This window comes from Silene latifolia, chromosome 10 (genome assembly GCF_048544455.1).
Source record: "Silene latifolia isolate original U9 population chromosome 10, ASM4854445v1, whole genome shotgun sequence".
NCBI classification, from domain to species: Eukaryota; Viridiplantae; Streptophyta; class Magnoliopsida; order Caryophyllales; family Caryophyllaceae; genus Silene; species Silene latifolia.
Genome location: NC_133535.1, coordinates 136978911 through 137004162, shown reverse-complemented (window position 1 = coordinate 137004162; position 25252 = coordinate 136978911). Strand labels below are relative to the sequence as shown.

Here is a 25252-nt window from a genome sequence, read left to right as displayed (position 1 = left end):
ATAATCTCCCGGAACATGGTATGGGGGAGGGAAGAAAGCTTCAACTAAAGTAAACCCCCGAATCCCATTTCCCTAACAGCCTCCTTCTGCTCCTCGGTGAGGGCTTCAATAACTCTGAAAAGACAACAGGCCGACAGCAGCTAACAAATGGATTGGCACTGTGCACACAAAGGGGAAAAAATATATAATGCATTAAAACATTTAAGATAACATAAGCAAAGCAGCAGAATAATAGCAAAATAACAGGAGAGCATCAAAAAATAACACGAAAAGTAACATATTAATAGCAAAATAACAGCAAAATAAAAGTAGAATAACAGTAGTACATACACTGTGTTATTTCCTGCAGCAACTCCAGCCTGAGGTTGGTTGCTATTTACCACAATTCCCTTCTCATGCTTAACTTTGTCAGCCAACTTACTACTAGTCTTTGGTGGACTAGACGACAACTTCGCAAGTTGGGTCTCGGCCTTTCGTTTGGTTTTTTTAGTGGGTGGTTCAGTTGTACATATTTCTTGACTACGAGTACTCCTTCTCTGAGAAGCAGTGCTCTTTGATGGAGATGTGACAGGGGATTTGGAAGGAGACGGACCCGGAGAATTTGATGATGACGGTTGAGTAGACTTTGATGAAGCGGCGGATTTGATTTTTAACTTCATTTTCAGCTGTACTATCCAGAAAATAAAGATAAGGATCACTTTCAATGATAAATAGGTATTCATTTGGACTTTTTTAATAATGACGCTTAATGAGAGTACCGTAAAATGAGAATAATGTAACACTAACAATTAGTCAAACTAATAACAGAACCGTTATAATACAGCAGAAAAAAACACAAAAAAGAACAACACGGAAGTGTAAACAAAAACACAAAGGGAATCAAAAGAAAGCCTCTTTGAATAAAGAGTCAAAGACAGTTTCAAAATTACATACGGCCTACATAAGGCTTCATAAAACAAAATAACGTACTAAATTACAACCAGAGACAGTTTCAAATTACATAATACCCAAAATACATTCTTTCCGAGTAAGAACCAAAATGTACTTCCAAAAATACAGGACATAACGTAAAAAGTCAGTCAACGTCAACAACATCGAGACTGACTTATAATACAATTCGTAAGCAAGATCATAAGCAGCAGGATAGTCCCTGAGTGTTTCAAAGTACTCGTGAATTAGCCTGATCCGTTCAGATACAGGTGCCTCAAGGATCGAGTCACGATCGTGTATATAACGACAAGCATGCAACACCGCCTTTGCTGGCTCACTTGCAAGCATGTAGCACTTGCATCGTTTGGAAACTACTTTCGAGCCCCTTGACAAAATCTTAAAACCTTCACTGTGACTTGTTGTTAGAACTTTCATATATTCGGCGTGAACACCGGGCGCACTTTTATGAAATAGGAACATTTGTGACCATTTCTTACAAACAAGACACATATTGCTCTTGTCCAAAGTAGTCTCTACATGATCGAATACTCTTTCCATTAGGTCCTGGCTATTTAAAACTGCCGACATTGATTGATTACGACGACGAACTCGTACATTAACTTCAAAGCACTTATCACTCTTATCTTCCAATAACCAACCCAATTTATTTTTCTTTTCAAAGAGCGAACTCTCTAGCAAATAACAATTTATCTTCATTCACTATATTTATTGCCCATCCCTCACAAACTAGGTCCATTAGTGATCTTTGAAACCTACAAACAAACAAAGCCAAACAAACAAAACCACTAGAATAATAGCAGAATAACACAAAAAGAATAATGAGAAAATTAAACACGGGAAAAACACTACAATGACGGGAAGAGTAACGCCGCAATGACACCATAGGACCAAAGATAACGGCGGAATAATGAAATCTTGAAAAGTGAAGACAACACGAACAAACACAAAAACCCTAGAAAAACACATTAAACAATTAAAACATGACAAATAACTTGACAACAAACTAAGCGATAGAATAACAGCGGAATAACACAAAAAAGTAAAGTGTGTAGAGATCAATAATAAAGTTCTCAACACAACTCGTCACATAGAACATGCAAATCACTTCAAAACAATAGAAAACTGCAGAAACGACTAAGAACATGCAAATCAGTTCAGGAAAAATCAGAAACTCAAAAATGCAGCATAATATTACAATGAACAAACTGCATAAACACAATAACGACATTAAAGTACTTGATTAAGTAAAACTAGCGATAATTAAACTGGAAAAACGAATAAAAAAGCATACAAAAGCATGAAATAAAACAAAATAACAAAATAAAAGAGGAAAATGTCATGAAATTACCTTCAATCGGAAGAAATATGATGAACGGCGAAGAGAAAACGGGAGAAAACACGAAGGAGACGAACAGTTGAAGAAGAATAACACAAGAATAATAGAAGAGAGAGGAACGCTTGCAGTTGATAATGATTATATAAACGGTTTTGCAGTAATATGGAGTATTAATTAGAGAGGGAAACGGTTAGAGAGTAAATGACAGAAAGAAGAGAGAGAGAGAGAGAGAGAGAGAAAAAAAAAGGAAAAAAAAAAGAGAAAATAAACTAAATAACAATGCTTTTATATGACAATTAAGATTAATCTTGGCCACTCATCTATAATTTAATCTAATGGCTGAGATTCACCCAACTCACAACTCACCATAAGAATCAAAATCACCAAATTCAATTTCTCTCTATATATAGAGAGGAGAGAGTATGATCTTAATAATTGATCATATTCAGGTTAAGTCTAGTGGCTTACCTAAAAAAAAAATTGATGATAGTGGGATATGATTTATCCCTTTAACTCTTAAAGTAGGAGGGTATTGACCTATTGTTTAAACGAAAGTATTATAGAATGATAAATCCCATTGAATGCCCATTCTCCTTATATTGTACCGCCATAATGCCCTTATGTCGAGTCGGCATGATGTAATAGGCCTCAGCAATTTCAATTTTTAAAGTCTCGGATCCGTGATCTATACACATATATCCGCCACTGGTAGTTATACATAATTTGCAATGTTTAACCAGCTAACGCATAAATTGGACCCGTCACCAGAGGTCATATGTCTTACACATTATGTAGGCCTTGTGTAAAAACTGCGGCTTTACATCTCTAAATTATTAAACAGATGTATATTACGGGTATCATACGATCATTTCGTCTGCAAATGGTAGGAGTCAGAGAATAGCAAAGGGCTTCAGGCTACTGATCAGAGATTATAATGAAGTCATATCCCTTAAATCCTAATGGCACATTTAGAAAAACTAATAGGTTTGCGAAACATTACCTTTCCGATTTGGTTTTGCGAAAATCGGAAGATTAACCGACAGTAAAAAGCAGACATTCTTGCTGTTTTTCAAATCACTGTTAGCCTAGGTAGATGCCTTGATAAAACATCAAATCAACATGTTTCTGTAATCAGGAATCCAACTGTAATGGTGCAAGGATCCTCTCCATTTCCTTCCATTTCCCTCTCACAATACAATTTAATATTGTTGTTTTGATTCCACTTGCTTTTACCTTTATTTTTCATACTAAAATCGGGTCCGTTAGATCGTTGCAAGATGAAATCTAGACCGTTTATAGGAAATTGCCTCTCCATTTCTTTTAGGAAATGGAGAAAATCCTAATTGACTGTAATGCTAGTTTGCTCTGAGCTCCCTAACTAGGTAGGAGTCGGAAAAGGCAAAACCAGGCTTGGAACATATCTTGCAATATTAAACGATCCTGCAGACCTCAGAAGCATTGTGTACTGCATAGGTTCTGATGTTCTGTACGATTGATCAACCAACGACATCTTGTAACTCCAGACGATCAGGCCATCTTGTACTTCATGAGTAGAAGTTCAATGGTTCATCACAACACACAGGCACACACAAATACAAAATCCTAGAAAAGCTACAACATTCAATTTGAATTGCATTAATCCGTTAATTAAGTGCTGTTAAATGATCCGTCCGACTCAACATATCCTTTACGTTTTATTTAAAGTATTTCTCACGAAAGAATAAAAACGTAAAGAACTTGTTGAGCCCGAGCGGGGTACTATGACAGTATAAAACAAAACCATGATGTAGCTAAACATAATAATACTCCGTAGAGGTTAAATATTCGAATCCTCGTCCTTGTGCTTCTCGAGTGTCTCTGTAGCATGAGCATTAAGTGAAATAAGACTTGCACAATAACTAACAATCTCAACTTTTGGCCCTCTATCAAGGATCATCAACAACGTATGCTTTAAAGGCTGCGAAGTTATATCGAAAACTCCTAAACGTAGTGCATAATCACCATAATATTGTGTGAAGATCTTGTTACCTCCGGTGGATCCAATTAAGTTGTCGTACATCCAGTCAGCCAAATCCCTAGAAAGAACAATTTCTTCCTTTTCTCCGGTACTTTTCAACACAGTTATGACATCCTCGCCACTTGTAGCACGTCTACCGTACTTAGATAAACACCCATTTACGACACATAATAACTCATCAAAACATCCATCCTCATCTGTAACACATGTTGAAGGCGGTGTGCTCACCTCGAGATGAGGAAATGTGTCAAAAATCTCAGATGCTAAATCAAAGGAAAGAATTTTCCTTGGCAACCCATCAAGCATGGGTGGCACGCCGCCCATCCAATACAGAGTCTCATTAACCAGTACTCTTGGTCTGCGTAAGCGCTCAGCTATTCTCAACCCAAAGAAATTATCAGAAGTATCATTGTCGATTCTTTTCATTTTGTCAAACCTTGTCGAGTAGACGTGAACCCTTATCGATTTACTAAACACTTTTTTGCATAGCCTAACAATCTTGTAATCATCAACTGCAGAAACATACCCAAATCCCCAAGTGACCATACACCCTCCAAAGTCAGAGATTTCAGAGTCCAAATATTTGCAAAATTCGCCGGTTATTGGATTCCATACAATGAACAAACAACCAGTAGTTGATCCTAAACCAACCAACCCATTACAAGTCCCCACCAAGACCATGTTCAAATCACCTACATCAAAGTCAACTTCCACGTTGACCAAGTCAATTTGGCCCTTTTCATAAGACATAATTCGGAATTTTTTGCCATTTCGTATGAGCAAGGATTGTGTGGTTGAAGGGTTTGAAAATTTGAGATGGGCAAAAGCGAAACGAGAAGAAGAGAGAGTAGAATACCAGAGTTTGGAAACGGACTTGAAACGAAGAATGGATTTCATAGGCAATCTTGTTAATATCGTCTCACTTATTACATCAAATGGCAGTTCTCTTTGCTCAGTTTGCTGTATTGGATCTTTGTCATCCTTGCTTTGACTTTCCATCTCTGCAATAACAATTGACATTCCTTCACCTTCGTTTTGTTAGTTTATTGTTGGCAAATTGGCATTACGTAAAAATTTTCATTGTATTATATTGTACAGAACATGATAATCTAATACTATAGGACTATAAGCTCATTAGATCGTGTATCCCATAACTTTCACATATTCCACTTACCTCAATCATGTCCTTAACTCCTTACTCATAAAAATATTAAAAGTAAAAAAAAATGAACGAGTCGGAGGGAGTACATAGCTTTGACTTGTGGCAAGGTCATTTGTGGCAGAACGATAGAACTAAAATCTGCAGTCCTCTGTAATGCGTGATTCTGATACCGCCATTGAAGGTCACATGTCTTACGCATTATGTTGGCCACAAGACTGATTTTGCATCTGTAAATAACTTACTGTGTTTTATTCCATGCTTATAGACTAAAATAAAGTCTAGTGTCGGACAGTCACAGCGTGCTGACATGTCGAATATCAGACACGGAGTATAACGGATGAGAAAACTATGCATTTGAATTCTGAACATGATAAGATAAATTCACCCATATAAAGATCATTACACATCAAGACTTGTTAATAAACGGGAGAATATAAAACAGAGACTTGAACGTAATCCTTACGAGTAAATCTCCAATGGAAAATGGTGAAATCAAACTTGGAACCAATGTCACAACAGGGGTCCGGTCTTTAGCCAATAAATCTGGATTCATTAGTGCTAGCTCTGAACCCTTTGAGATTACAAAAAACATTCCGGTTTTGGTGGGTCCCACCAACCCGGAACAGACCCATTTATCCGAATTAGAGGATATGGTCACCGATTCCATTTCTCCGGGTCGCTTCAAAATGGAGAGATCTGCCACGTGGCGAATGTTCAGATTGTACCTGGACAAACACCCTCCTACAACACACAAGAACTGATCCTTACCACTTGGGACTACTAAACCGGGAACTTCTTCAAACTTTTCAAGAGTTAGGCTAAAATGAACGACAACCCGTTTCCGATGAGGACCTTTTGATTCCATAATCCAATAAAGTGAGTCGTTAACTAGAACACCGACATTTGTTGTGCTTAAATAGAGACTCGGGTCAAGCCCATGATCATAAACCGGTTTCCATTCCCGAGAAGCCAAGAAAAACACAAGGACAGTGGTTTCTAGTAGGTCAGAGACTTGAGCTACTTTGACAACCTTATAGTCATCAGAAATGGAGACATGGGCAAATCCCCAAGACACAACACAATTACAGGAAGTAAAACAGGGGTCGGAAAATTTGCGCCAATTGTAACTTACAGGGTTCCATATATAAAAATAATCAGCAGAAAAAGAGGAATTTGCCAAACAAATTAACCCATTACATCAATCAAAAAGCTAAAAGCGGTGACTCAAAAAGATGTCACCAAGTTGATCATAACTAAAGTATTTAAAATGCACTTAGATTCCATACGTTCCATTAAAATACACCTCACATATATTAAACAAGCATATGGAATCTAAGTGAACGGAGGAGGTAATCTAACAGTGATTATCTTAAAATAAGTTTACTCATCCTCTTTTCCATTAACACAATTAACTATCTAGTGTAGTCACGAATATAGCTGCCCCATGATGCTTATTACGAAGTAGATAATTATAATAGAGGACCGATGACGTCACAGTCACACGAGCATCTACTTTACCATTAAAAATATGCGGGTGTAGAATATGAATAACTTAGGCGCTACATTTTTGCTCCGGGTCCAAACTACATACTCAAATTGAGTACCAAGTTGAGTACGAGAATAAAGTCGGTCTTAAATTTAAAGGAAGAAATAAAGTGGCACGAGCATTTTACGGGTGTTAAATTAAAAGGACGAAATTAATTCAGTCCTAATTATAATACGCCAAATGCCCAAATCCGAATCCCATTAACTTTCTGCATTTTGGGCATTTGGGATAATTTGAAATAAAAAATCCCATTGTTTATGCTTAATTAGGTTCATTTATCATGGGTTAAACAAAATCAGAAGACAAATACTCCATCAGAGGACAGTAAAAAAAACAGTCATCTTTTAAAATTAATCTTTTTGAATAAATGCAGAGGGGTAGCCGGGTAAGGTAAGGCTTGACTCTACTTTAAATTAGAGTTTCTAGGAGTCTAGAGCCACCTCGACTCAGAATGTAAGCAACATTCACTGGGCCAAGAGCACCCCCGTCTAGGTGGTCATATTAGTATTAAGAGTTTGCGAATATATACAAAAGCAAACTCCGAATCATTCAATAGTTTCATGAAGCCAAAGGATAAAAGATGACTCGATAAATTATCGACTAAATATATTCCTGCAATCAGGAACCCAACTGTAATCCTAACGTGCCATCCTTTACTATCAGACTATGGTGAATTATATACTCTAATTTGTTATGTAGATAAACTTCTGGAAGTCTCAGACTAGGTTATATTTTAGTTGAGTGATTTCAAATCAGTCAATATAGGGTCCAACAAAGTTGGTAACAGCTACGCGTCAGATCAAGTCTGTTTGCATTTTGGTTCTTACTCGGGTTGTAGGGTGGTCATTCAGGTTGGGTTGGTTTTCATTTCATCATCTATATAGATGTCCGCAAGCGATAATTGTACAAAGAACACTGAGCAACTAACCATAATTTATTAAAGAACAATGAGAAAACGAACCTCTAACTCTCAGAAGACCCGGCCGAACAGTGTGTCATACAGATATAAGCTCTGCAGCATCAGAATTGTCTCATAGACTCTCAGAATCAGCCATTGCAGCCTCGTCTCAATCATTTAGCTATAAAGCGATCTATACTCTCAAATGCGGCCGTGGATATCTTTCGATCTCCCAACATATATTTAAAATTATAGTCAGATATACATAACTATTCGACTACCCGCAATAACAAAGAAATTATTTCCAAAGTGATCCACAAGTAAAAGAACAACCTAAATGATCCAAAGTGATGAAATACCAAGACTCAAAAGGGCGTCGATGTCTCACAGACCCTTTAACAATAGGTATCAGAATAACAAATCCAGTAACAAATCAACAGGCCAGGATACCAGTAGCTCGTCTAACTACCCACAATTATAAGAATAGACGACTTACATGCGGACTAATAAGAAACCACAAAATCCAAAATATTTCATCAGAAAAAGACATAGTTTTACCAAATCATTTCAATATATTATCACATACTAGTATTTGGTCAGTTGTAAATCACGATTTCTATCATTATACAGTAACGTAACAACCACCTAGCGGAAAATGACACAAAATACATAACTGATAAAAGTAACAGACATGCCAGAAACACTACACAGTTGAAAGCAAAAATATCGTCAAGCAGATCAATATAAAGAAGAACAAATGTACCATGTGACTGACAAAGACGACTGAGCTATAATCGCATTGCAGGACATACAAATATGAACTAGTTGTTGCATAAACTAATCAAATGTAGAAACTTGAGTACTTTAAGAGCATATGCCAAAATCCTTGCTCATAGATTTCATACAGCATGATAGTACAACAAGATTTTCATTTCACGTTTTATATTCACAAAAACCTAACGGACTTACATGTGTGACCAACCATTAACCTTATAATTTAAGGAAAAATGTGAGATCACACTTTAAACATAGCTCACTACGAGTCTACAACCTCTATCGGCTTGTTCCAAATTTATAGGAAGAGTACATTATATATTAGTACAACATCTATCCGGGTTCATGTGCCATGTGTGCTAGCTCCAACTCCTTCAAGATGACAAAACATTTAGCGATGCTGATGAGTCCCGCCAACCAAGGACAAAAGCCTGAACTAGAGCAAAAAAATTCCACCGAAGCACAAATTCAAGTGCCCTACCAAGGAAGTACAACACAGTCACATAGAGTTCTACAAGCAATTTATAAATAGCATACAATGCATTGTACTTATGCCTCCAAAGGCTCTATGATGGGAAAAGGTGAAACCAGGCTTGGGAAATATATTGCAATTTTAAAACACTTATCAAACCTCAAAAGTGTTGTGTATTGCATAGGTTTTGTACGGGTGTCAACTAACCCTAATGTTCTACTCCCAGAACCCCCCTCATCATTTAATGGATCCTTCACAAAAAACTTGTCAGCCTTTGTGAATCCGAGCATTTGAGAGGATATGTCTAATTTGAACCCCTTTGGTAGACAAATAGATTTCAGTATTGAGGGAAGTTCCAATATATTCATTAACTTGCCAGTACAGTTGCACGTGCTCAAACGCCCTCCCATAACTCCTAAGACGTACCTTTCGGCACAATTGATCGAACTTATGTCAAACTTCTCATTCCGTAAATCAAAGCTAACAACTGAATCACCGATTTGGTTACTAATGGCAGCCCAGTATAATTTGTAATCAACAGGCACCGCATTTCTATAAACTAAGGGAGGATCATGACCAAAATCAATTTCTCTCCACCTATTTTCCCTAAGAGAGAAGATGTGAACAATAGTACTTTCTGCATTTCCCCATTCTGACAGAATTCGAACATATTTGTAGTCATCGATATTAGATGCATACCCAAATCCATAGACTACATAAGGGCAATTTAGTCCATCAAAATGCTTTGAATACCCATCTAAATCATATTTGTGCAGCTTACGGGTAGCCGGATTCCATAAAATGAAGTATTCACCATAACATTGGGTTAAACAAATTAACCCATTGCAGCATCCTGTAAGTTCAAGATGATCTTTTCCAACCCCAAAGTCGACGTCTAGCTTAACCAAATTATCTTCAAAATTGGCACAAATTTGATCATCATCGTCGCAAGAGAAAATGTAACAATTTTCACCACATTTGATAAACAAGGTGTCAATAGGAGTAGAAGGGTGAGGAAAGGGGGATTTGATAAGGTGGGCATTGGCGAAATCGGAAGAAGAAAGAGTAAAATACCATTGTTTCGAAACCGATTTAAATCGAATAATTGATTTGACGGGTAATCTTGTAAGTATTTCTTCAACTATTAGATCATCAGAGAGGTAACTTTGTTGCGGAATCACATGCTGCTTCTTACTCTTTGCCATTGAAAACTAAGATGTAATTAACTAGAATGATTACTAACCATAAAACTGAAGATTTTCCCCCAAATCAATTAATGTATGAGAACAAAGCATGAAACCCTAAAATCTGCTGCAAACCTGAAATCAGAAGCAAGAGTAGTCGCCGATCGTCGGATACTCTGCTCTCCCTCTTCTATGTGAGTGAGTGAGTGAGTGAGAGAATCTTGTTAGGGTTTTGGATCGGGTTATATTATTGATACCTTTAGTTTTGATTTTAGTTCAATTCCAATCAGGTTCATTTTGGTAGCAATGTTAATCGGCTTGTGTTATTTTAGGTCGATTACGCAACGGGCTAGGCAAATAGTTAAGGTAAGTAATTTTCTTGAGTTGGGTGTAATTTCAATGGCTTAGTTCGAATTACATGAAATTTATTAAATAAATGTTGATTAATTCAGTTATCTGATTTTCAAATGTATTCGTGTAACAGTTATCATAGATTCTTATGTATTTAAGTTGGTGATTTTTTGGGTGTATCAAATTCGGTTCATTTGGATTGAATCATGTTTCGATTACTTATTAGGTTACTATATAGGTGGTTTTCAATTGATTATGAACTCAGATGCTTTCAACCGGCATCTCGAATCATTTTCTTCCTGTGTTTTTCACCAAGTTAAACCATTTTTTTTTCAAATTAGTGATAGCAGTTTAATTACACGAATTTCTGTACATACGATTTGAATTCTGTATATAAGATACAGTTCCTCGAAAACCGATTAGGTTTGAGTTAGGCATCAAAAACAGAACCAAATATACGGGTTTTAAAAAAAGAAAAAATAAATAATAAGCATGGTCAAGTTAATTTCCCGTGATCTCCAAAATTTTTATAAAATGACTGTGTTTCATTGTTGAGCCCTGGACCTTGATTTAATACCATAATATCACCAAAATTTTTTTAACATTAGTAAAATCAAATTTTAATGTATTTGGATTAGTAATTTCAACTTTTGTAGAAAAATAAATAAATAATACTTTGTATTGCTTTACCATTTTATCGTGAATAATGAGTGGTAAACCTAGACATCATATCCATGACAATATAATTTGACATGCTACATAAATCGTATATCCCATAACTTTCAAGTTTCACATGCATAATTTTGACTTGTGGCAAGCTAGGTCATTAGTGGCGGGGGCGAGAGACCTACAGTCAATAGTCCCCTCTAATGCGTAATCCTGACACCGCCACTGATGATCATATATCTTACATTCTTACGCAATAAGTTGGCCATGGGTAAAAGTGTGACATACTGACATCGCATCTGTAAATTACATGCTGCATAAGCAGTGAATTTGGTATAAAAAGGCACTGTTATATTGTTACATTATACAGTATAGTCCATGCTTTTAGCCTAAAAAAATTACAGTGGTCAACTGTCACCGCAGATTGCCGACCTGTCGAGTATCAGATATAACGTACTCCGTATGAGAAAATTATGCATTCGATTTCAAAACATGACAAGATAAAAAGATTAGTACATAAATTACAACACATCAAGACTTGTTAAAGGAAGGGGAGAATACAAAACAGAGCAATTGAACGTAATCCTTCTAGTAAATCTCAGATAGAAAATGGTGAAATCAAACTTGGAACATAACTCACTATAGAAAGTCTGTCAGCCTGTTCTAGTGTCAGAAGAGGGGTCCGGTCTTTAGCCGAGAAACCCGAATCCATCAGTGCTAGCTCTGAACTCTTTGAGATGGCGAAAAACTTGCCAGTCTTGGTGGGTCCCACCAACCCGGAGCAAGCCCATTTCTCCGAATTAGAGGATATTGTCACCGATTTCACTTCTCCGGGTCGCTTCAAAATCGAGAGATTCGCCTCCTGGCGGATATTCATGTTGTACGTGGATAAACACCCTCCGGTAACACACAAGAACTGATCCCTACCACTTGGGACTACTAAACCGGGAACTTCTTCAAACTTTTCAATAGTTACGCTAAAACGAACGACAACCCGTTTCTCAAGAGGGCCTTTTGATACCATGATCCAATAAAGCGAGTCGTTAACTACAACACCTGGGTTGGTTCTGATTAAAGAGAGACTCGGGTCAAGCCCATGATCGTGGATTCGTTTCCATTCCCGAGAACGCAAAGAAAAGACAGACACATTTATTTCTAACAGGTCATAGTCTTGAACTATTTTGACAACCTTATAGTCATCCGAGTTGGAGACGTAGGCAAATCCCCAAGACACAATACAATCACAGGACGTAAAACAGGGGTCGAAAATTTTACGCCAATCGTAACTTACAGGGTTCCATATATAGAAATAATCAGCAGAAAAAGAGGAATTAGCTAAACAAACTAACCCATTACATGAACCTACCAATTGAACCTCATTTACTTCGTCGCCATGGTTGTCAAAATTCGGCTCTAGTTTAACTAAGCAATAATCAAGAACTACATTGTCATCTTGAACGGAAAGAAGATAGAACTTAGTAGCTACCTGAATGAATAGGTAATCTACAGGAGAAGACGAAAGGTGACCTGAAAGACGGGTTTTAAAATGAATATTGGCAAATTCATAAGACGAGACAGTAGAGCACCAATGTTTCGAAACTGATTTTAACCGAAGCAAGCATTTGATAGGAAGCCTAGCAAGTATCTCATAGGTAAACAAATCAAGAGGGAGGTCATTTTCTTGGGTAAGAATTGTGAAATTTGTGAAAGTAGTTGTTGGTGCAATAGTTTTGACGATTTGGTTAAGTAATTTGAGACCCTTGACGATTGTACGATGAGGTTTTCTCTTAACAATCGTCGTTTGGTAGGCATAATCTTCAACTCGATACACATCGGAATTGATTAATTTCCTACTAATTTGTTCCATTCTTTTTTTTTTTTCCTTTTTACCTTAACGATCAACTAATTATGGGTGAGGTGATGACTGGGGAAGTCTTAATAGAAGTTCAGGGTTTTATATAGAAGAGTGGATGACTTACTTGTTGACAGCTCTTATGTTATACCCCCAGGTTTTTCAATAAAATAATCTACAGTATTGCATTAACATCACCCTCGCTCGAACCAGGGTAAGGGGGTTGGATCTACGTACATACCCTTCACATGCAAGACCATGACACATGCAGTGGCATAGCCAAATATAAGGTAGTGGGGTCTTGTGACCCCATAGCTTTTCGACAATTGACAGTTTTTATCATTAAAATTTGTCTTTCTTGAAAATTTTATGTTTTTAAGACCCCGTAACATAAAAAATGAATAAAATTACATTAAAATAGACCTCGCACTTAAACAATTCTGGTGCCACTAGACACATGACACATAGGTTCCTCAAGTGGGTCATTTTTTAAAAAAAAAAAAAAAAAACAGGATAACTATCCGCCACATCAATAAATGAAAAGAAGATAAGAATTACGGAGAAATTTTATTTGAGACCATAAGTCTCTTCATTTCAGTTGTATTGTTTACACTTGACTTTACTAGTCAATCGATATCATGGTTTTGATAGGTTGTAAATTAAAAACGATCTTAAACATAATTATAGGTCGATGTGGAACCGATATCAAAGACTACGTAAAATATTGGAGATAAACAGGACGTAGGAAACTAGGAAATGTAGGAGTCATGCAAATCTAAACAAGAATAATTCAAAGCAAAATACACGCTCTATTCTCCACGTAAATCCATATCACCAAAATCTAAAAGCAATGACTCATGAAAATGTCACCATGTTGGTCAGAACTCAGAAGTCATAACTACGGAATATTTAATTTAATTTCCTATTGATAAGTCATGCCAATCGAAAACTGACCAAACAAAAATATTGTTGTACAATGTCAATAATTTTAGGGTGAGACTATTTTATACTATAACATGATTTAATTGTTAAAAATTATTCTTTTATTAAGAGTAATAAATGAACGATTTTTTTTTACAAAAGACCGTCTCACGGGGTAAGACTGTTCTATTATAAAAATTGTGGTGTAAAGTATACTAATCTAACTTGGTGGAGCTGGGGGCTAGCAGTACCCTCACCCCACGTCGGATTAAAATTTTGAAACTTTTAGTTACAATTTCCAGCACTCAGAAAATTACAATCGCATATATTTTTCATCATAATATTTTTCTTATAAAATAACTATAAAAGAAAATTGATAACGTCTGCCCAAGCCCAATTCCAAATTCATGCATCTCCCAAACACTAATGAGAAATTGAAATTTGAAATCCAATACAACTTGATCTCCGAACGAGCTTTTAGAGTTGAAACTGAAATCGACTTTGCACACTTTAATTTCTATATTTGAAATCATAAAAATAAAATCAATTCCGTGATTTCAAATAATAAAAAAAATAGGTTCAATTCAATTTGGATTCTCTCCATTACTTTTTCTCCATTTTCTCTCTAATACACCAATATTATATTATATATTTCATTTTCATTTATTTACCTTTTCCTACTTAAATGTATTTACAACCACCCGATCTATCCAGAATTAGATCCGAACCCTTAAAAGGTAATAAACCCCCATTTCTTTTGAGGAAATGGAAAGAATTCTTACTCGGTTCATTTATCTTTGGTGGGATGGGAGCATTGTTAATTGGCTTCTCAAAACATCAAAAGACAGACACTCTATCAGTGGACAGTAAAAAGCATACATCTTGTTTCCTACTAATTTGTTCCATTTTTGTATTTTTATTTCCACGCAGCTTCACTATGGCCTTACAATTGGTCTCTCTTGTGACGGGTCACCATTTGTGACGGATATTTTGTGAGTACAAATGGTAACATAATGGGTTAGTGAAGAAAGGGGACCACATGAATAGTGTTGCAGAAAGAGAAAAAGTGGGTACTTTGTGAGGTAAAATGGTATCCGTCACTCAAGAGTGACGGATATGTCATGTCTTCAATGAGAATTTGTGATGGCCTTAGAGCATCCACAATAGAGAGTATGTTATCTTCCTCTTAATTTTTCTCTTTCTTTCTATTTTTTTGACACCTCATTTTCTCTTTCATTCACCTCATTTCTCACCATTACCATCCTCTTCCATTAATTTTTCCCACAATAGAGAGGATCCTCTTACATTATCTCTTATACTTTAAATAATCTCTAAAATTTTAAAAAACAAAAGTATTATTAGGTAAAAGACAAATAGTGATTGGTTGGTAAGCACTAGGGCCAAGGTAAGCTTTCCTCTAGTTTCCTCTAAAACTAGAGGAAGTAAGCATCTTCCTCTTGCTAAGAGGACATCTAACATGTGCCTCATAATAGAGAGGATGTCCTCTTAGAGGAAAGAGAGTGTTAAGAGGATCTCTCATCCTCTCTATTGTGGATGGTCTTATGGGTGAGGTGATGACTGAGGAAGTCTTAATATGGTTCAGGTTTTATATAGAAGAATTGATGACTTGTTGACAACTTAACACACTTATGCCCTACCTTTTTGAATACTTAAACATGGGTATAGTAGAAACTATAATCAATATCACAAATAGGAACTATAGTACGGCATTAACAATTTAACATTTCTCTCACTCGAAACAAGGGGGTCGGAATGTTGGATATACTATAATAGTAACAATACACACCCTTCATACGCAGGGGTGGCCCAAGTAAGAGCAAACTGATCGTTTAATGTGTGTTTGGATAGCAAAAATAGAGGAAAAGGGAGAAGAGGGACGGAGGGTAAATGGAGTATGGGTGTGAAGATACAATTTTCTTCTATATTATGGAGAGATTTTGATTAGTTTTGTAGGAGAGGGAAAATAAATCTCTCAAAATCTCTCCCCTCCATTTCCTCCCACCTTTATTAGCTATTCAAACAAGGAATTTTAAATCCTCTACGCTCCCTCCCTTTCTTTTACCTCCAAATCCCTTAATCCAAATCCAAACACCACCTTGGGGAGTTAGAGCCTACCTAGGATCCAAGCTTGAAAGAAGTTTAATTTTCTTGAATTTTTTCTATTATACATTTGTATTTTTTTCACAAATTATTGAACGAGACCATTAATTTATGACCAACCTATTAAAAAAAAGTCCAATTAGATTTCTAAATTTTTTGATAACCTAATATTTCCTCCAATTCATATTATAGATCATTTTAGGAAATCAAAATTTCCTTTTTTTTCTAAGTCGTTTTACACTTTTTCATTTATTACATCATCTCTATATCTCGTAACTAGAGAAAAGAGATTATTTAAGCCATTAGATTGTTGAAAAAGAATATATCAGACATATCCAAGAGTCCAAGACTGCTACTTAATAACGCAATTGAAATCTGATCCATTTCCTTTTAATGTCTAAATTATGTCCTAAAATAATCTAACTTAATTGAATGAAGAGGTTAAAACCGTATTAAATATGAATAATTTATAATAGAGGTATAAATCCATCCCAACCAACACCTTTTTTGGGGGTGACAGGATGATATATCCTTCGTTATAATTTACAACGGTTATAAATAAGACTAATTGTTAAAATAAATATTGTTCCGTATTTTATTAAAGGAAATGGAATGAAATAGAGGGATCAATACACGTAATAATGGACATTGGACAGAGACTGGAAGTAAAGACTGTAGCAGTCATGCAAATCTAAAAAGTTAAAAAGAATTGAAAGCAGAATACACGCTCAATTCTCCACGTAAAACCATATCACCATGTCAGCATGTTATTGTTGGTCATAACTACGTAGTCCGTAGTATTTTTTTTTTAGACAAAGGTGTACTAACTTATTATAAATAAACAAAAATTACAAGAAACCGCTAACATACCAGTTTTGATTACAATCTAGGAAAAGCTTAACACGATTAAAACTATTAGAAACAGCTATCGGGACTAGAGGCATGTCGCTTTTGTAAAGCAACTGTAGAAGGTTTTTGTTGCTGATTCTGAACAGCACTGATTGGATATAGGAGGCATAAGTCATGGCCTCCAGTAGAGCTATGATGGTAGCTTGAAGACGAGAGTTGCAGAAACGGTCACAACAATCGAGAAGAACAAGATCGTTGTAACAGATTTGAAAGGAACAAGTCGACATCTTTTTGTTGAAAGCAAAAACAATATCGACACAGTGGTAAGGTTGCTGTAAACCAGAGAAAGAGGGGCCAAAAACAGACTGTTTTGAAGGTGCAAGAACAGTCTCCGGGAGCCTGGAACAGAAAACAAGCTGCTGCGCCAAAAGCTGATCAGCCTCATGAATAATTGCAGCAGGGTTGACAGGGAGAGCTCGAAAAAGAACATTATTCCTGTGATTCCAAATAGCAAAAAATAGAAGGATAAAGTGCATTTTTCCGCCAGTGGCTTCCGCATCAGTGCGAGTTAAATATCTCAAGAAATTCTGGAACCACCGATGAAAAGGGACATTGGATGCAGAATCCGTTCGAAGACCAAGGTGACTAGCAAACCAAACTCTTTTAGTGACTTCACAATCTCGGAAAAGGTGTCCCATTGATTCGGAATTCAAATGGCAAAAACAACACGCAGGGTTAATAACCAAACCTCGTCGAATTAGCACATCCGAAGTAGGTAAAATTTGATGAGCCATTTTCCAAAGGAAAATCTTAATGTGAGGTTGACATGGAATTTTCCAAAGTAAATCCCACTGGAAGTCGGAACAAAGGCGCGAACCAGAAGAAAAAGGCAAGGAACATTTTTCCAGAAGGAAGGAGTAACCAGACCGAGATGAGTATCTTCCATCTTCCGTGGACTTCCAATAAATATAGTCATCCATAGGTTGATGAGGAAGTTCCAGGGTACAAATAGCTTTTGCGGAAATTTTATTAAAGAGCTGGAAAATAACTTTTGTATTCCAGTGAGTCGAGTCTAGCAGAAGATCATCAAAGGTAACAGATTGAGGTTGTCTCTGAGCTTTGAAAGAAGGTTTATTACCAAGAATCCAAGCATCAGATTTAAGGTCAATAGATTTTCCATTTCCAAATTTCCATGCAATTCCATCCCGAAGTAAAAAAGATGTCTTGACAACGCCTTTCCAGGCATAAGATGCTGCTGAATACTGTGATTTGTTGCGGGGTATAGGAAAATCCTTCTTGTATTTGGATCGCATAACTTTTGAAAAAAGCAAAGATGGCATATGATGAGATCGCCAGAAATTTTTAGCCAACCGTGCTTGACTAACAATTGTTGCATTCTTCAGGCCAAGTCCACCATTCGACTTTGGTTGTTGTAATTGTTCAAAAGGTAACCAGTGTTGAGCATTTGTATGATGAGGTTTTTTCCACCAGAAAATATCAACTAGGTAATTTATTTTAGAAGTAATCTGTTGAGGTAAAGGGATAACGGAGGCGACATAAGCAATGGAAGCCATAAGAATTGAGTTGATTAGAATCAACTTAGCTGCTTGTGAAAAATTTGCTGGCCCCCATGAGAGGATCTTATTTGAGAGCTTGTCTAAAAGAAACTGAAAAGACGGCAATTTTCTTCTGCCCAGATCAATTGGGATGCCCAGATAAAGTCCGAAATTAGATTTTGATTGCACATGTAAAATGTCAAGAATATGCTCCTTAAAATCCGTTGGAGTATTGGGGCTGAATTTGATATATGATTTCTGATGATTTATCATTTGACCCGAGATAGAGCTGAAATCATTCAGGATTCTTCGCAAGGACTCACAGGCAGAGGTTGTAAGACGAAGACACAATAGCGAATCATCTGCATATAACAAATGAGAAATAGCAGGGCTTTGCCTAGAGAGTTTAATGCCTTCAATTTCACCATTTGCTTCGGCTTTTAAAATCAGAAGCGACAAGATCTCCATGCACAAAATAAAGAGGTAAGGCGAAATAGGATCACCTTGACGCAACCCACATTGAGGAAAGATACGGCTGGAAGGAGTACCATTGATAAGAATTTGCAAAGAAACAGTTCTCACACAAGTTTTGATTAGCTTCCTAAAAGCCTTTGGAAAACCAAAAAGTTTGAGAACTTTGAATAAGAAGGGCCAGGAAACTCTGTCGAAAGCTTTATTCATATCCAGCTTAATAGCCCCATAACAGCGGGTACCCCTTCTCCTCTGATTAATATAAGTCAAAATCTCATGTCCCAGAAAACCCCAATCATTGATTAAGCGTCCGGGAACAAAAGCATTTTGATTTTGTCCAATGATGCCATCAATAACCTTCTTGAGCCTAAGAGCAATACATTTAGAAGCAGCTCTGTAGATGACATTACAAAGACTGATAGGTCGGAACTGAGAAATCATCTCAGGTAGGTCAACCTTCGGAATGAGAACAACATGAGTGTTGTTCCAAGCAGGAGGAAGAATACCTGAGTTTAGGAAGGATAGAACAGCCGAGGTGATGTCGTCCTTGATAAGTCCCCAAAAAAGATGATAAAAACGAGGAGGAAAACCGTCAGGTCCAGGAGATTTATTAGGTTTCATCGAAAAGAATGCATTTTCCACATCACTGGCCGAGAAAGGTTGAGACAAAAAATCCTGCTGAAAACCATCAAGCTGAGGAATAGATAAATCCTGAAGCATTAAAGAACCCGTAGATCGAAAATCTTGGAAGTAAACAGGCAGGTGAAGTGAGAAACAATAAGATTGGAGAGATCCATATCAGAAGAAATCCAATTGCCCATATCATTTTTCAAAGCAAAAATCCTAAGACGTTTCTCACGAGCTTTCGATCGGCTAAAAAAATATGAAGTTGGCAGGCCATCATTAAAACGGAAATCGGATTTAGCACGTTGTTTCCAAAAGGAGTGCTGGATGTAGACATCATGTTCAATTGATCTAATATTGGTAATGTGATTAAAAGCAGAGGAGCTATCCTGAATATAAGCAGCAGAAACTGAAAAGTCTTTGGAAATTAAGCTCCAGTCTAACATAAAGTGATGACGATTCTCCAGAACCCATTGTAAAATTGCAGAACGGATTTTTGCAAGTTTCAAAGAAACAGAAGTAGCAGCATTGCAAATAGAAGAAGAATTCCAGATGACTGAAATAAGAGCTTGAATAGCCGGAAGTTCCAAACACCAATTATCCACTCGATAGGGTCGCTTTGGTTTCTTGACTTTGGCAGAAGTAGATAACACAATTGGGGCATGATCGGAAAGGAAAAGGTTGAGATTTTTAAGATAAGCATCTGGAAACAAAAGATTCCAATCCTGAGAAGCGTAACAACGATCAAGACGCTCCAAAATCAAACTAGACGAATTTCTCTTGTTAGCCCAAGTAAAATTAGGGCCGGAATACGGAAGCTCTGAAAGAGGAATATGTATACGCCAATCTAAAAACGATTTCCATCCCGTAATGTTTGAAGAGCCTCCAAGTTTGTCGTAATGATGTTCAACCTGGTTGAAATCTCCAATCATACATAGAGGAGAGTAGGATGAACACAGAGCTTTCATTTCATGCCAGAAACTAGCTCTAGACGCAGAACAAGACTCGCCGTACAGAAAAAGAGCATACCACACACTATTGGAGCCATGATTTACAACTTTACAAAGGATGAAATGCGGATCCGTTACAAGAGGGAAAATATCGGATCTGGCATCCCAAAGCAAAAGCAACCCACCACTCGTACCAACAGAGTCAGTACCACAAAAACGAGGTAGGTTGAGAGGACTAGTTTTACAAACAGCATCCGCTACAGAACATTTTGTTTCTTGAAGGAAAACTATACAAATATCATAGTAGCGTACGGACCAACATAAATATGGAATTTTAGGGGCGTCCGTACTTCTCAAACCCCTACAATTCCAAGAGAACATCTTCACTGGTAGTCCGTAGTATTTAATTTCCATTGATAATATAGCTGCCCCATGATTAGGGATGGCAGTGGGTCGGGGACCCGACCCAGATCTTGAGGGTCGGACCTTAATGGGTCGGGTATGGGTCTCATTTTTTCAGACCCAATGGGTATGGGTCGGGTATGGGTCTTAAGAAAATATTTCGGGTCCGGGTCCGGGTCTAAGTTATGAGATCCATACCCGACCCTTAGACCCTTTATTAAAGAAAAAAAAATCAAAATTACAACTTTTTTGAATTCATACTGACAGTAGAAACCCAACTAAAGTATCTTTATCTTCCCTCATCCCATAAAGTGATAAAACCCAACCACTGACAATACCACCACTCCACCACTGACACAAGCAAACCAGCACCAGCACCACAACACTGATACGCGACTGGCAACCACCTCTCTAATAGCCGGCGACCGGCAACCACCATTAACGGCAGATTAATAAACTCATAATGTTAAAGTAGTATAATTTTTTTTTTTAATATTATTGACCCCATAGCTGTTAATCTTGTTACTAAAGTGGCTGAAACTCGGATCCGCGGGTAGACCCAGACCCTACCCTTACCCATAGGGTCCGGGTATGGGTCCTCAAATTTTAGACCCTTGCGGGTCTGGGTCGGGTACGGGTCCAAAGGGAAAATCTCGGGTCGGGTCCGGGTCTAGGCGGACCCTACCCAGACCCTACCCATTGCCATCCCTACCCATGATGCTTATTGTAGACCATTATAATAGGGGACTGATAACTCGAAAATCTACTTCATCACTCAAATTAGAATAACTCCTACCCAGGGCCGTCTGGGAAGTTCTGGTGGCCCTGTGCAAAACTTTAAAATAGGCCCCCCGTATGCTACAATATACGAAAGAAACGCATAAAATAATCGCTACAAATTTCATCTTCCATACATTACATTGATTACAACAACAAAATTTATAATGTTAAGTCTCATCGTCATTAATAAATGAAACTAACCACTTAGTGATGGCTCAGGACCAATTTTGACATTTTCGGGGTGCTATTCGATATTTTACAAAGAAGCCCTTATAATATTAAATTATATACATGGGAAAAAATCTTAATAAAAGTCCCAAAATGGTGTAAAAACCGTTTATCTAATAATACACTACTATTAAATTTACTTCATTGGAAAATTACTTGATAAACACTATAGCTATATATCCTTATTTACTTTGTTTAATTAACCAAGAATATTGTGGCTGAGATGGTTCATCACCCTCTTTAGGGTCTTGAGGTTGAGGGTTCGAATACTGTTTCACACATTAATTGGTTTTCATTTTAGATAAAATAATATCTAAAAAAGATAAAGCTGGTACTGTGAATCGAACACACAACCAATTGATTAGAATAAAATGCTCTTGCCAACCGGCTCAATTGCTCTTAATGTTCAAAATAATCGCTGTAAAAAATATATATCTATACTACATGAATTTTCAGAATATTAGGCCCCCTAAAATCGGGGGCCCTGTTCGGTTGAACGGGTTGAACACCCTCTTAGCCGGCCCTGCTCCTATCTTTATCCTAAACTGAAAATAAGTCCTTAAGATTTGTTATTTTATTTTTAAGACTTAATCTAGACTCACTTTCCCACCCATATTTTACTATTCAGTATCCATGAGTCTTAAATTAAGTCTTTGACTCCAAGACCCAACAAAAACATTTCTAACTTCAGCTTGTCTTATTGAAGACGGACACTATCCGTCACAAGCTGAAGATGGATAGTGTTCCTCTCACAATATCACAAGTGGGAGGACAAGTAGGGTGCTCCATTCAATTCCCACTTGATTTGCCACTTACATATTATGATAGGGGTACTATCCGTCTTCAGCTTGTGACGGATAGTATCCGTTTTCAATGAGAATTTGTTGGGGATAAAGTCGGTCTTAAATTTTAAGGAATAAAGTGACACAAGCATTTTAGGTATATTATCTATACCATTATACTTATAATACACCAAATGCTCAAATCAGAATTCCACTAGCTTCCTTCTCAATTCATCCATTATGTAGTCTCAAAGGTCACATCAATTCAACAACTTTTGGATTTTGGGCATCTGGGATAATTTGGCTCTAAGATTTAAGTACATTTGAAATAAAAAAAATCCCATTGTTATTTGCTTAAATAGGTTCGTTTATCATGGGTTAAACCTTTGTTAATTGGCTTTTGACAAAATCAGAAGACAAACACTCTATTACTGAACAATAAAAAGCAGAGGGGGTAACCGGGTAAGGTAAGGCTCGAGTGAGTCGAGTCTACTTGACTATCAATATAATGGTGAATTTTTGAAATTAGGTACCCAATCTCTGTCAAGGTTATATTTTAGTTGAGTGGTTTCAAATCAGTTAATATAAGGTCCAACAAAGTTGGTAGCAGTTGCGGGTCAGATCGTGTCTTTTCATATTTTGGTTCTCACTCAGGTTGTTGGGTGTTTATTCAGGTTGGGTTGGTTTTTATTTCATCATCTATACGACTATACAGACGTCCGTGAGCGATAATTGTACAAAGAACACTGAGCAACCATAATTTACTAAAGAACAATGAGAAAACGAACCTCGGACACTCAGAAGATCCGACCGAACGGTGTCATACAGATTGCTCTGCAACATTAGAATTGTGTCATTGACTTGTTTTAACCAGCCAAAAAAAAAAAAAACTAGATAATTCAAGGAAAATACATAAGCATTTGGAGGTAGTATGAGCCCCAACATAGTATTAAATCATGGTTTAATACTCAAGAGTCAATCTAAAATTATTTCATCCGAAAAAGACAGTTTCACGAAACTATTTCAATATAAAGAAAAACAAATATTTCATATGAAACTCATGCTGCTATAATCGCACTGCAGGACATACAAATGTAGAAACATGAGTACTTGAAGAGCATATCCGAAAATCCTTGCTCAAAGATTCCATACAACAACAACATTATTTTCAATTCAGATTTTCTATTCACAAAAACTTAAATGAGACGGTCTTACGTTACGTGTGAGACCAACTCATTAACCTTATAATTCAAGGAAAATACATAAACATTTGGAGGGTTGTCACATGAGACCGTCTCATACAAAACTTACAAGGGAGGGGATAGGAATATAGGATAATTGAAACTAAGTAGAGTATACAAATGCTTACAGGTAAAGTGATTGATGCATCTAATCCCATATCATCTGTAGAAATAAAAATCCGCACAACCATGACGAATTTACTGATATCATAGCTGTAACTTCAGTTTCACCATTCCATTGTAGTCATTCTGTTCCTTAAGCACATTTCAAGGAAAGGGAGAAACAGCACTCTGAATGAAGCCCACTGTCTCAATATCACCCAAATCTTTCACCGACGACTTATATTTCAGCATGCTTTGATTCGGGTCAGCTAGCAAGAGCCTTCCATTGTTAGTCTGCACTAGAACCTTCTTACCCTCAGTCCTTCCATACTCTAAAAACATACTCCCTCCTATTCCGAATAAGTGTCTCATTTGGACAATGGCACGAAAATTAAGGAATATAGTTAAAATAATTAAAATTATTGTATAGGGGTAAGAATATATGAGTTAATTAATGAAAAGTATTAAATATGATGGGTTATGGGTGGTTGGGGTGGTAAATAAAGAAAAGAGCTAAGGTTAGGAAAGTAAAAAAACCATGTCCAAATATGGCAAATGGGACAGTTATGTGAATAGACGGAAATGGCAAATGGGGCAGTTATTTAGAATAGGAGGGAGTACAAATTTCCACAACTCCATTCACAGCGACTGAAGGTCACGTGTCTTACGTAGAGTTGATCATATGGCCCAGGCCCGCTAGCCCGACCCGGCCCAGCCAGATTTTTTCCCGGGCTTGGGCCTCGATTTTAGGCCCGAAAAGCCCATGGCCCGATTCAATAAAATAGGGCCGGGTTTGGGCCGCCTTTACGGCCCGGCCCGGCCCGAACGTATGCAAAATTTACGAATATGTACAATTTAAGAATGTTAATAAGCAGTTAGTGAAATAAATAAATAATTAACCAATCAATTATTGTATTGTAAATAAGCCGTAGTCACTTGTTTACATGTATTAATTTCATAAGGCTTAGTATTTTCATTTACCAGTATTTATATTCTAAAAAATGAGCTAATGATTT

The 25252-nt window shown here is 36.9% G+C and overlaps 5 protein-coding genes across 5 annotated transcripts; all 5 read right to left on the bottom strand.

Moving 5' to 3' along the window:
* Positions 1-3892: 3892 nt before the first annotated feature.
* Positions 3893-8684, bottom strand: LOC141606021 (F-box/kelch-repeat protein At3g23880-like). Its single transcript, XM_074424984.1, has 2 exons — positions 7974-8684; positions 3893-5693 (listed from the first exon to the last, which is right to left on the bottom strand). The coding sequence occupies exon 2, from the start codon at positions 5322-5324 to the stop codon at positions 4104-4106; it is 1221 nt and encodes a 406-aa protein (XP_074281085.1). The 5' UTR covers positions 5325-5693; positions 7974-8684; the 3' UTR covers positions 3893-4103.
* Positions 8685-8770: 86 nt separating this feature from the next.
* On the bottom strand, positions 8771-10361 carry LOC141606022 (F-box/kelch-repeat protein At3g23880-like). Its single transcript, XM_074424985.1, has one exon. It carries the CDS (start codon positions 10359-10361, stop codon positions 9234-9236), a length of 1128 nt encoding a protein of 375 aa, XP_074281086.1. The 3' UTR covers positions 8771-9233.
* A 1594-nt stretch (positions 10362-11955) lies between these two features.
* LOC141608314 (F-box/kelch-repeat protein At3g23880-like) lies at positions 11956-13224 on the bottom strand. Its single transcript, XM_074427676.1, has one exon. It carries the CDS (start codon positions 13222-13224, stop codon positions 11956-11958), a length of 1269 nt encoding a protein of 422 aa, XP_074283777.1.
* A 3875-nt stretch (positions 13225-17099) lies between these two features.
* On the bottom strand, positions 17100-19847 carry LOC141608313 (uncharacterized). Its single transcript, XM_074427675.1, has one exon. The coding sequence runs from the start codon at positions 19845-19847 to the stop codon at positions 17100-17102; it is 2748 nt and encodes a 915-aa protein (XP_074283776.1).
* On the bottom strand, positions 19847-21115 carry LOC141608312 (uncharacterized). The gene has a single exon (XM_074427674.1). It carries the CDS (start codon positions 21113-21115, stop codon positions 19847-19849), a length of 1269 nt encoding a protein of 422 aa, XP_074283775.1.
* Between the last annotated feature and the right edge of the window lie 4137 nt (positions 21116-25252).